This window comes from Thunnus maccoyii, chromosome 2 (genome assembly GCF_910596095.1).
Source record: "Thunnus maccoyii chromosome 2, fThuMac1.1, whole genome shotgun sequence".
NCBI lineage: Eukaryota > Metazoa > Chordata > Actinopteri > Scombriformes > Scombridae > Thunnus > Thunnus maccoyii.
The window spans coordinates 13,341,733-13,353,918 of NC_056534.1; the positions used below are offsets into that span (position 1 = coordinate 13,341,733).

Genomic DNA, 12,186 nt, shown 5'->3' on the forward strand with positions numbered 1-12,186 from the left:
AAAGGATGTTCTTGTGCACTAATGATGCACAGGATGTTTACGAGCTGTCAAAAGCATCTCCATCACAGTTTGCTTCATCTAATGTGTCATAGTTGGTGCATATGAAGCGAGAGTGTAAGCTCCTGTGTTTACCCAAGAACAAGACCTTGTTTTGAACAAAACCTCTCTGGGGGATGGGCTGTTGGGAAAGTAAATGTAGATTAAATGAGGACGTCCACAGAGTAAACAGCCCCAAACCACCTCTGTCAAAAGGGAAACAATATATTGATGGTGTCAGCTGAAAGCTGTTAGGCAAAGTAGCTGAGTTTCTGGTTTGGAAATCTGGCAGTATTTAATTTAGTTTATGGGGTGAAAATAAATGTCAACACACAAATGCATACAGTTTCATTTACCAGAAGTTGTCTTTATTAAAAGAGGCATGCCTTTGTGTCTCAGACACCAGCAACAAACAGCGACCTGATTACATCTGGGACAGAAAACTGAGGCCAAATGGTGTCAGAAAGAACCTTTGATATAAGAATCTACTGAGACAAAAACTGCTCTGTGATCTTTTTGCCAACTTGCAATACCCGTTTTGCTCAAACAGTGATTGTTATACTGTGCTTGGTGTGTTAACACAGACTGAACCGGTTCTGGTTGAGGGGCTGTTTCAGCATGACTCAGTGCAGAGTGGCACTGTAGTATATAAAGGCTGATAAAGTGCTCTGCAACATTCTTTTGCCAGAGAGAAAAACTTACTCAACAATTCAGAAAATGGCATAGATTGATAGAAATATATTTGCAGCCATCTTTGTAGAAAAATACGAGCACACAAGGATTCTACTGCATAATTAATTGTCTGCATAGCATCAAATAGAAACCAAATGGATTTAAATAAGAACAAAAACAAACCAGATTTAAAGTGATCTTGTTGGCTGAACTCATGAGATGACAACATCCATCATTCAGTGTAATTTTACAGCACCGCCAGATATGCAGAGACCTTTTCATCCCATCTTTCTTTTCTTCTGATAACTTCTGTTTGTACAAAAGTGCATTTACCTTTTGTTAGATATACTCAAAGCAGTCCATGATCTCAGATGATCTTGGATCTTTAGGATCCAATGATGGCCATGCAACAAATTGTCTTAAAAGGTAAATCTACCAGGTAATTGTCCACATGATATTAACTGTATCATTCTATCAAGTTATGAATGGAAAGTGATTTTTTTTTTTATTCCTACTCCTAGTTTTTGTCTTCTACACAGTTAAAAGTTAATATAAAGCAGAACTCGGCTGAAATATTAGGACAAAACAATACATGTTGCACTTCTTCAGTCCCTACAGCCGTTACACTTTGACAATGGACAGCTTTAAGTAAGAAAGGAAATATTTCACTATAAACTGTAAGCATAACCTATGAAAGCCTGTATTACACCTGTGTAAACCCATTCTAAAATCAGGCAATAATGTGAACTAAAATCCTAATGTAGGCACTAATTTAAAAGTCTTTCTGTTCTGGTAAATTCATTTAAAAGAGGCATGCTTTGTAACAAAATACATCTCTTGAATTTATCTCATTATAACAACTGTGCTCACCACCTGGACTCAAATAAAGGCAATTTACAACTGGTTGCCCTCGGTAACAGTTACAGTCTGAGATGGTTTTCAATAAATGCAAAACTACGACTCTCCCAACAGTGATATTTAAGACTTATCACAACTAAAACAACACCCTACACAATGCCTAAATAGAAGGTAGTGTTGACAAACCGTCACAACTAAAAAGCCTCCAACATTGTTGAAAAAAAAAAAATATGGCAATAGAAAGTCTCGAAAAAAAGCTTAAATACCCCTTCCCATTCTGAAAATATTCAAAACTTAATTATAACCAAAATATCCTTGATTTGCATAGTTGTTTTCTTACAATATGTACATTGTAAAGCTTTACTAATGTAAGGCAAATTAAATATAGCATCAATAATCCTGGTTTTGGTGCTCTGGTCTGTTAATTTGTATGGATATAGAGAACATGTGGAGCCCATAAGTGTGAGATACTCGTGCATTGTAGTGTAAATTGCTTTACCCAAAGGCTGTTTAAGAACTTAGAACAGATGTGTTAATGTGCATTAAAAAGACTCCTGAGGTACCATCATGAATCAACAGAAAAACACCAAAAGAAATGTACATCTAACACACAATGATAGTGTGAAAACACCCCTTTGTGAGGTTTAAAGAGTTAAGTGACCAAACGTGTTTTCCCCCCCCCCCCCCAAAAATAGTCGGTTGCATAATAATTAAGTTTGGATGTTTTTCTGTGATGACAACAGTTATAATCAAATTACATTTTCATGCTGCTAATTCAAAGGCTCGTCCTCTCAAAGCCAAACAGAGGCTCCACATTGTGCTCAGCTATAGTTTGTACTGTAATCCTACGGCAATGAGGCAACAACACTCCAGAAAGGCCACCTGAGTATTTTTATAGAACCGCACTGAGCAGCAGACATCATACTGTGGTTGGAGCTGGTTGTAGAAGACATTCAGATCGAGGGCTGATGATTGCTTAAAAAATAGCCGTTTTTCTTTTTGATTTGTTAAAAATCGTCTCCCTACAGTCTTTGGTTGGTGGACCTGGAGCTCACTTTTATGAAAATTATTTGCTCATGCAGGTCAAGATTTTCTAGCTCAAAGTTTGGACCTCCTCCGTGGCTGCCGGACACTATACAGAGCTAGAATGATGAAATTAAAAAGCACATGAAAGTGATTATCTTTGCTTGGAAAATAAATAGTCATTTTAAAAATAGTTGTATAAATCACTCGATCTAAGAGGTTTCTTCATGGAGTAGTGCCTGAAAAAGACAACAACAAAAAAAAAAGAAAACCATCCAAAAACAGAGTTTTAAAATCTTTCAGAGTTCAGTTTGACTCATCACAGAGGCCTATCAGGACACGACTACTCTTCCATAGGAATGTATGATAAGATGGAGTGTTCTTGTGCAATGGCAGCCAGTTCTTTGAGGAACTCCGTGAAGAGGACGGTGGCGAACACGTCTGTCCGGTCCAGAGAGATGGCTTTGGGTTTCGGTGGCGGGGAACTCTTCAACATCCTCCCCACATCACCGTGCTTGGAGCCACCACCGCTGTTTTTGTCTGAGAATATGAGGAAGACAATGTAAACAACATGCAGTACATTAAGTATGTTCATATGTGATTATAATAATGCTATGCATATGTTTGAATTTGAAGGATAAGGCTGAGGTTATTCTATGTTCTTCCCATGAAAGGACCAAATCCAACAATTTGTTAGTTCTCTTGTGGGAATTTTCTGTCTTAAAGGAGAGTTCACAAACAGCCCGATGTCTTTAAGTCATTATTGCAATATCAACACCAACATTTGCAAATGGATCAGACAGCTTGTGAGGCTAAAAGATGCTGTGGTGAAGTTCAATGATCATATTTGTACGTACAGCTGCATGCACCACAAAACATCCCGTATTCATCACCCGCGAAGACAAACAGGTGTCTTTTAATTAATACACAATATTCCTTCTGTTCATTCGTATAATTCGTTCACTTATTTATCTTTCTTCCCCGGGAGGTTTCCTCCTTTCTATCTGCTTAGCATAAAAAGTTGAAGGCTTAATCACAGCTTCGCCTCTGATAACTTATCCACACCTGCTGCTAACTGGCAGTTGAACATTTTCATAGGAGAAGCAGAGAAGACAAAGTATTGCACTGTGCATTTAGCCATAAAACAGTATAACATCAGACAGTGCACACAATCTTAAAACTATAATAAATATATGTTGTCTGTCTGTATGAGTTCTCTACCCTGTCTGTGGCTCTCAGCTCCAAAGCCATGTGGTCGTGCTGAAGGCTGAAGTTTTAAAAAAGGCAGCTGGGCACTTTAGTTTTTAGCAAATGTCAGACAATTAAAAAATAGATAAATGGCGCGTCTGTTGGGGACTATTTTCAGCACAGATTACTACACATTTAGTGCACTAGTGAGTGTTAATGGCAGTGTATGTGGAATTAACTCAAAATAAACTACAGTGCCCATGTTCATCCTAATGAAGAAACATGTCATCGAGTGCAACAGTGTGGCTAATTTATGTGTTTTTAACAGTTTCTGAACAACAATGGAGCTCTATGGGACAAATTAATAATCTACACTGTATCAGGCTTTGATACACAGATCACACTCGTTAGTGGGATCAGTTCATTGTTGGTTTTGGTCTTTTCATTGACAATAAGAAATATGTAGAAATTCACTAGCTTAATCCTTTAAGACATTTTGTAAACATAATATATTCCTGTTAATGATTTCTGCATGTATAAGTAATAAGTTCAACCAAAAAGTAAGATCTTAAGTGCTGCTTCTCAGAAAGGAAGAAAGGAGAGTGATCCAGTTAACCAACTTAAAAATTCCCTTTTAAATTCGTGGCTTCTTATCTTTCCACAAACATTCTTCTAACAACATTTTTTTGTAGTCTGTATAGCTCTGAAACTGAGAGGAATCCAGTTCAAAAACATGCCTAAAACTCCAGGGCTCGACTGAAAAGACACAACTTAACAAAATCAAGTAGAATTTATTCTGCTTCCCAACAGAAACCAAAACACAGCCGACAATGAATACAGCGGCTGTTTTGAACTCGAACCATTTTGACAGCATGTTAATGAGTTAATGAGGAACTCAATCATCAGGGTGCCACCAAAATATGCTCCAAAATCTTACAAAACCATAATGAAAGATATCTCAGGTCACTGATACTAATTATTAACTAAATGTTGGATTAAAAATACATTATTAATTTGAAATCTGGTGTCCAATTACATTAGTTTAATAAAGCTGAACCTTATAGAGTATTTTAGTGATGATATTAATATGCTAATTAAAAGTCAAAATATAGAGCATGAGCCTTTCTTGTAACAATTAACCAAGTTAATGAAAGATTTGCAAATACATGACAGCTACCCAGAGTTACAACTGAATATGAATGTTTTAAATACTGGATTTTTCATGTATGAGTCATCCTGTTAAAAGGCACTGAAACCTGTTTTTTTAAATAAATACTTAAACATTACACTTATTTGCTTCCGTGCCCAGAGTTAGATGACAAGATACCACGTGTCTCATGTCTGTGCCTTAAAAATCAGTAGCCAGGCAATCAGTGGAGACACAATCTCAAATTATCGACACCACATGAGAGCTCTTTCAATCTCCTAATCTAACGAAAGAAAATGAGCATATTTACCACATTTAGTAATAAATATTTATCGTTATAAGGAGTGTGAATAACGCTGGCATACAAACAAAGATCGTAGATGTGGGTGTATTATCACCTGCTGCTCCGAACGACGCCTCCCTGGCCAGGAGCCAGTGTTGGGCGGCAGTAATCAGCTCTGGAAAGTCCTTTCTGGTGGCAGCCAGCTCTTCTATCTGGTTCTTCACGGTGGCTAGTACCTGAAGGTAAACACAGAAAAGAAACTGAGGATCCAATTCACACCTGCATTGGTTACAGTGATGCAAATAAACCTAATGAGCACAACCTTCAAATCTAATTGCAGCCTGATTGTCTTAATCAAGGATCGCTTATTCAGTTACACGCCATCATTTATGTTAAGTTAATCAAGAGCAGCCGGAGTACTACGCTCAAATTTCAAACAATTCACTGTAATCATATCTCCACTCACACTTCTAAAAGGTAAACTGCATGTTTCAACATATTGCAGTTTACCCGATAATACAAAAGCCTTCACTCCTGCCTACACGTGCACACACAAAACAAGTTTTTGTTACCTGGTACAAGGAGCGAACTGTCGGCTGAAAGACCAAGTTGGTGTTGAGGAGGAATGAGCGCAGCAGAGGCTGAGGAAAGGCTGCCAACTGGGCCAGTATGCCCGTCAACAACAAGTTGACATGAAGCGAGTTGGACAGCATGTTCTCCAGACGAGACAAAAGCACACTGACAAACGGCCCTGCAGAGAGAATAATTATAAACAATATTTTAATTGTGCAGTCTTAATGTAATTTTTTTTTTTTTGGTGATTAATGAGGCTGCTGCAGCACTATGATTTCTGACTCACCTGTAAAAGGCACTGAATGGTTTCTACTTGTACTTCCGCTTCGAAGCGTGGGGCCAAATGGCGAATGCACTTTCTCTGGCTCTGGCGTCTCAGCAGAGAAGGAGGTGAAATCCATCTCCTCCTGTTCCTCCTCCGCCTCCACGGGTGTGGTGGGCTTCTTCAACTCTCCATCAGATTTGACCGTTTTTCCACCTGCTTCTGTGTCCAACGTACGAATGAGCTCCTCATACTGAGCCAAAAGGTCTTCACCCAGCTCAGCAGCAGCAGCGGCAGCGGCAGTGGCGGTTGTGGTGGTATTTTGGAGGTTGGAATTACAATCTGTTTGACCTTTGGCCTTTATGTCCGAGCTATTCTTACCATTATCAGCTATCACAGAGGTTGGAAGCGTTAGACTGAGTCCGTTTTTTAGGGGAGCTTCAGGTGAACCTGGTTGGGGTTCTTCTGATTCTGACCCGTTGGGTCTGTGCTTACCACGCTCAACATCTGTGCTATCTTTCTTTGCAACAAGATCGTAAACCATGACGTCGTCCTGGAACTCAGATTCCTCAATGTATGAGCCTTTTACCAACATGATGGCTGTTCTCCTCATCTCTTGGATGTGCTTCGGAGGCTCGGCAGAAGGCAGCTGTGGAGGTTTACTCTCAACAGGAGCCTCAGCAGTCTGCACCGGGCATGCATCGTAACTATCATCCCACTCCAGCTCCAACTGGTTGACGGAGGGCGGCTCTGACTTCGGCGGCGGGGCAGGGCGAGGGCGCGGTGCTAGCGGCTGTGGAGCTCTCTTGAGAGTTATCTGGGTTTGCGGCCTCTTCAGTACCGGCTCCTCGAGGACGCCCGGCTGGTATTTCTCAGGAGGCGGGTCCTCGCCGTCGTACAGGGCTGACCAAACCCGGCAGGCCCGGATGCAGCTGCTGATGCTCAGTCGGGCATCGTAGAGGTAATGGAGATAACTGACATCCAAGTAGATTTCTGACCCGATGGTGCAGGAGTTACCCGAGTCATCATCCTCTTCTGAGAAGCTTTCTTTTTCCTCTGGGAAAAACAGATAGGATATGTTGATAAAAGCTGGCGTGCAGCACTTCAGCACAGCGCTAACACAGAGCAGAACTAATGAGTTTGACATGTAACTACAGGGGGTAAAGTGATGTAATACAGGGAAACAGCAGGAAATCTCACTATTTGATCGAATACTTATATTCATCCATGTTATATGTTCATGTCCCCATGAAATGCACATCAACACCTTGCAGTGCACTAAACTCAGAACTGTGTGCAGATTTTGAAAATGTAATATGAGTAAATAAATATTTTGCTTATGCTTTTGAGAGCACTTATATAACTGCCCCTTTTAATGACTTTGCATTTATCCTCCACTTGTTTTGTTTGTTTTGACTGCACACCCCAAGGTCATAACATGCACACAATCAAACGGGGTTACGAATATTCAAATCTGCTGGAAGAATTCAGCCTTGCAGCTGACTTGAAAGCAGCAAATAAAAAGAAAAAAACAACCTATAAAAGCCGATTATAAATATGGTTGAAAAGCAGTCATACATTTTGACTATTCTGTAGCACATAGAGTACTTTAAAATTCAAAAATATTCAGTAGTCTCCAAGGGCATTATTAAAATCTAGCTCTCCTCTCTCCTGCAGTCTGTTCAGGACACCTCAACTACGATAATAATTAGCTCTACTCCATATAGTGCACTATATACTCTCTTTAAGTGATGGCTGGCTGGATAATTCATCTGACATCATTGTGATGACGAAGTTCATTGCTGAGATTTGAAAATATAGAGACATCACTAAAGCCCAACATGGCAAAAAACAAAAGCAGTCAGACAATCAGGCAGGTTGTAAATAAATACCACTTAGCTAAACAAAGGCCAGAAGGCAAAATTATTACAGATAAACTCTCTGTGCACTGAGGGATTATTACCAACATTTTAGGTGTGCAAACTTTCTGTTTTACTGTCAAATAAAGTGGTTTAGATAATCTGGCAAAACTGATGGCTTGTTTACAACCTGTATGATCATCTGAGTGTCCATGTTTCTTGTCTCATCAGACTTCATTATAGCAATGTCTCCATGTTCTCAGATCAGAGCAATTATTTTAGTGATTACAATGTTATGATAACCCAATGAAAACTGCAAAAATAAGACCCACATTGTAATAAACCAGACTAAAAATGTCCCTTCAATGTCCTGCCCCTCTTACCTGTGGTGCTGGTGTTGTTGGGAGTCTCTGCACCTTTTGAAAAGAGGATGGAGTCCAGCTGTCGGAGGGGCGGGGGGCTGTGATCGGGAGAGCAGCAGGACGGCGTTAATGCCAGGATCTTGGCTGCTGACACCGAGTAGCAGTCCCTCTCCCTCACCACACGTCTCTGGCTCAACATCATGTGATTACAGGGGATCAGGTACCTGGGGAGGCAGATAGGAACAGATCCTGTTAGGAAAACCGACGGGTGGTTGTGGGAGGGGTATTGGGAGGGGGTGAGCGGACAGATGGTAGCACAAGTCTGCACAGTGGGAGGCAGAGAGTAAAAGCTCATCACGTCGTACAACCAATTAGATGTACCGACGCTTCATAAGTGGGATAAGCAAGCAGTGCGTGTGCTACTCACCTCAATACGAGCTGCAGCATCACGTCTTCACAGTATAAGCCAATGAGAGTGCGGAAAAGTGCCAGTGACACAATGCCCAGCTGGACCGGTGAATGGAAAGATACAATGAGACAAATGTGAATGACAGCAAACTGTTCCAAATGTCTTCTTTGACACTAGTGCTGAAATGATAAGTCAGTTAATCAACAACTATTCTGATAATTGATGAATCATTTACTTCGCTTATCGAGCAAAAATGCCAAACACGCACTGGTTCCCAGCTTCTCAAATGTGTAGATTTGCTGGATTTCCCCTTTTTAAACTATTGTAAATTCAATATATTTGGATTTTGGACAGTTGGTGATGCTCTGGACTTATGAAATTCTTATGGATGTTTTTCACTGGTTTCTGACATTTTATAGACTAAAGGATCTTCAATAAATTATAAATAAATTGAAAATACAATCTGTAAAATACAGCTATTCAGGAGGTTGTTATCCTCAGTGGTACAGGCATTTATCCTTTGGTTAGCCTAAGTATAAAGTTTAAATATAATTATCTGCCAATAATTTTCTAAGCACTCCTTTCAATCAGAGGCACAAAACCTCTAAAAACTGACATCTCATGCAGCATAAACCTGGAAAACAAACATGGCTACCTTAAAAATGCTGTTGTGCATCAAAGGTAAAGGCAAACGGGAGAGCAAAACTAGCTTAAATGTGGAGCATCTGCATGTTAATCGAAGTTTCATTTGGCTCGAGGAGAAAAATGTGAAAAACAAACATGTTTCTTATTTTTCACTGAATTGCAGGCGCGTCAAAGCCGACTGTCTGCAAACACTGGAGGGAACTCCTTGAGCAATTTACACAGTCGAACAGCAATGTAAAGAACACGTTACTTATTCATGTTAATGATTCATTTTTAGCAAAATATTTGAACAAGATGTTTCAATATATAGGAATCTTTTCCAATGCTGTTATCAGCTGCTTTTATTAACAGAAGAAGCCACTGCAACTGAGCATCACCATGGCAACAATCTACCAGCTTGGGCGCTGACATTTTAAGTTTCTCCAAGGGATTCTGGGGTAGCTTCAAATCTTAGAAACCTGAGTTCATCAGTGTTTTTTTGCCCATTCGGTCCATCCCGTACCTGGAAGGGAGTGTTGATGCGGCTGACCAGAGTATCTAAGATGTGGACGCTCTCATGTTGGTGCAGGAGGATGAAGGAGAGGAAAGTCTGCAGCAGGGCTGGCTCAGTGACACTTCTCAGGAAGAGGTCGAGGTACGCTGTGGTGGTCATCACTTCCTCTAGCGTCAGCTACACAGAGGGAGGACTCGTTAGTCAGCAGTAAGTGTGAGTATGTTAGTGTGTGTGTTTACAGAACAAATAAGATCATGATGCCAGAGAAGAATCTGTTGCATGTGTCTATAAAGCAAGTTTTTTGCATGTTAAGTAGATTTTCTTAAACAAATTAGACTACAGACTGTTTATTAATATGCATGCCCTATTTTTGCAGCACTGCAGAGTTCAGAGCAAACGGAGCAGTTTAAAATGGTCTTCTGGAAATGAAACTACTGAGTAAAGCCACGTTAGAACAGGATTTATTCCTCTGGGGGGAAAATTTTAACAATGCATGCATTGATTTAGAATTTTAATCCCATTCAGACTGCAAAAGACACTAATTAATGTCCCTCTAATAACTATTAAAGTCCAAAATTACCCCAAAAATGGCTTGTCTTATGATTTAAGTTTCATCTGGACAAAGATAATATACTTTGAAGTGTGTCACATGATTTTCCACAGGAATTTCCTTGTCTTCTAAACACCCCCTCCTGTATTTTGGCAATAGCCAAAATGCGGTCCAGAACAATGAGTGGACTGTAGATACTGAGGAGTATGGCAAATATTTGATTACAATTTCCCCCTGGATTATTTAAGGGATGGATACAGTCTCAAAGAAATGTGGTTCTAAACAGTGAATACCTGAGTATTCACATGTTTTTTAGCACAGACAGGGCGTGTTGAATAGGTCACAATTTGCCTGATTTTACCATCTTTATGACCACACCAGGAATGTCCGTTCAGTGAATGCGTAACAGCACTAAAACCAGATAAATTGTGATCTGTTCCACGCTGCATATATCAGCCCACATGATCGTTAGCAACATGGATGCAGAAAATATAAATTGGGCTTCATGGTGTCTATGGGGAATTACACGGATGTGAGAGGAGTAGAAAGAATTTCCACCTTGTGGAGTGCTGGTGCGAGAACAGGCACGAGGAATCCGTTGTAGATGTAGCTCACCAGCTGGTCTCTGATATCAGGGTGGGCCACCTGGGAACAGCACATATTAGTTCAGAGTGCAGTGAAGTAGAAGGCTGTAGCCATTTATCACGTGTAAATAAATTTTTCATGTGGGCAGAGTCATCGTGCATGCAGCTCTCTCACATGTTTTTACCTGAATAACAGCGTTGCAGAATTCCAGTGAGTTAAGAAACTGGACGAGGGACGGCATCTGTAGCCAGTCCTCTCTGTGCAGGCTGTGCCACTCCTCATTGGGAACCTCCAGTTTGGTGGGGAGAGATGAGTACAGGCCGCTCAGCCCTGTGGCCAGCACCTGGGGGAGGAAGAGAAGTGTCAACATCAATGTCAATGTTATTGACTACTGGTACTGTGCGTTTCACCCCTGTTCATTTAGTAAGAAAGTCTGTTGGTTAGTCCACCCTTGGGTCCACTCTTATCTCAAAAACTTGCCACAAAAGTTTGTACAGAAATTCATGGTGCCCTGAAGGATGAATTCTAATGACTTTGGTGTTCCTCAGACCTTTCCTCTAGTGCCACCAGCAGCAGAGTTTGCACTTATCCAGTGAGATATCTGAACATCAGAAATTCATAGTTTCCACATGATGAATCTGGAAACCATCTTTATTAATTTACAAGTCTTTTAACTCTATCCAGTAGAACCGGCACACAGATGTCACCATTTGTTATAGAGGTTTTTCAGAGCACTTACGAAAATGTGTTTTAATGCTAAACTGTAATCCCATTTTAATTTGTCTTTAATGCCATTCAGCCATTCAGCAAAACTACTCTCTGAAAAAGATTCAACCGATAAGATATTTTAAATGTATCGTAGAAAACAGACTGTAAACATAGGGATTGCAGCACATGTAATCTGTATATTGTCTAATGTAGCAGTATATACACAGCTTCTCTGCAGTCAGTTTTACCTTCAGCTTCACAAAACAGACTTATTACAGTATTTTATTACTCACTACAAAGCAAAAACACTTTGGGAAATCATTTCTTCTTTTCCCCTTTTGGATAATGTAATGCAGATGTAAGCACAGCACTGCAGCAGCCTTTCACATACATACAGTATATTACCTGTTCCTCCCCGCATAGTAAGACAGCATGCATATGGATTTATGCCTCCTACATGTCAACTCCGAGACCTTAATAAATATTTGAGCAGCAGAGTGTTTTACTGCCTATAACGCTCTTCCCATAATCAC

At 40.2% G+C, this 12,186-nt stretch overlaps 1 protein-coding gene across 1 annotated transcript in view; it reads right to left on the reverse strand.

Annotated features, from left to right (window-relative positions):
* Positions 1–377: 377 nt before the first annotated feature.
* The window catches only part of fhip1aa (FHF complex subunit HOOK interacting protein 1Aa), a 33,584-nt gene continuing 21,775 nt past the window's right edge, over positions 378–12,186 (reverse strand). The window contains exons 5-13 of the mRNA XM_042425257.1: positions 11,130–11,288; positions 10,919–11,005; positions 9,820–9,987; positions 8,691–8,770; positions 8,285–8,487; positions 6,067–7,098; positions 5,780–5,958; positions 5,323–5,443; positions 378–3,129 (exon numbers count right to left, since the gene is read on the reverse strand). Coding sequence (XP_042281191.1) covers positions 2,933–3,129; positions 5,323–5,443; positions 5,780–5,958; positions 6,067–7,098; positions 8,285–8,487; positions 8,691–8,770; positions 9,820–9,987; positions 10,919–11,005; positions 11,130–11,288 — 2,226 coding nt within the window. The 3' untranslated portion in view covers positions 378–2,932. The remainder of the gene's footprint in view (positions 3,130–5,322; positions 5,444–5,779; positions 5,959–6,066; positions 7,099–8,284; positions 8,488–8,690; positions 8,771–9,819; positions 9,988–10,918; positions 11,006–11,129; positions 11,289–12,186) is intronic.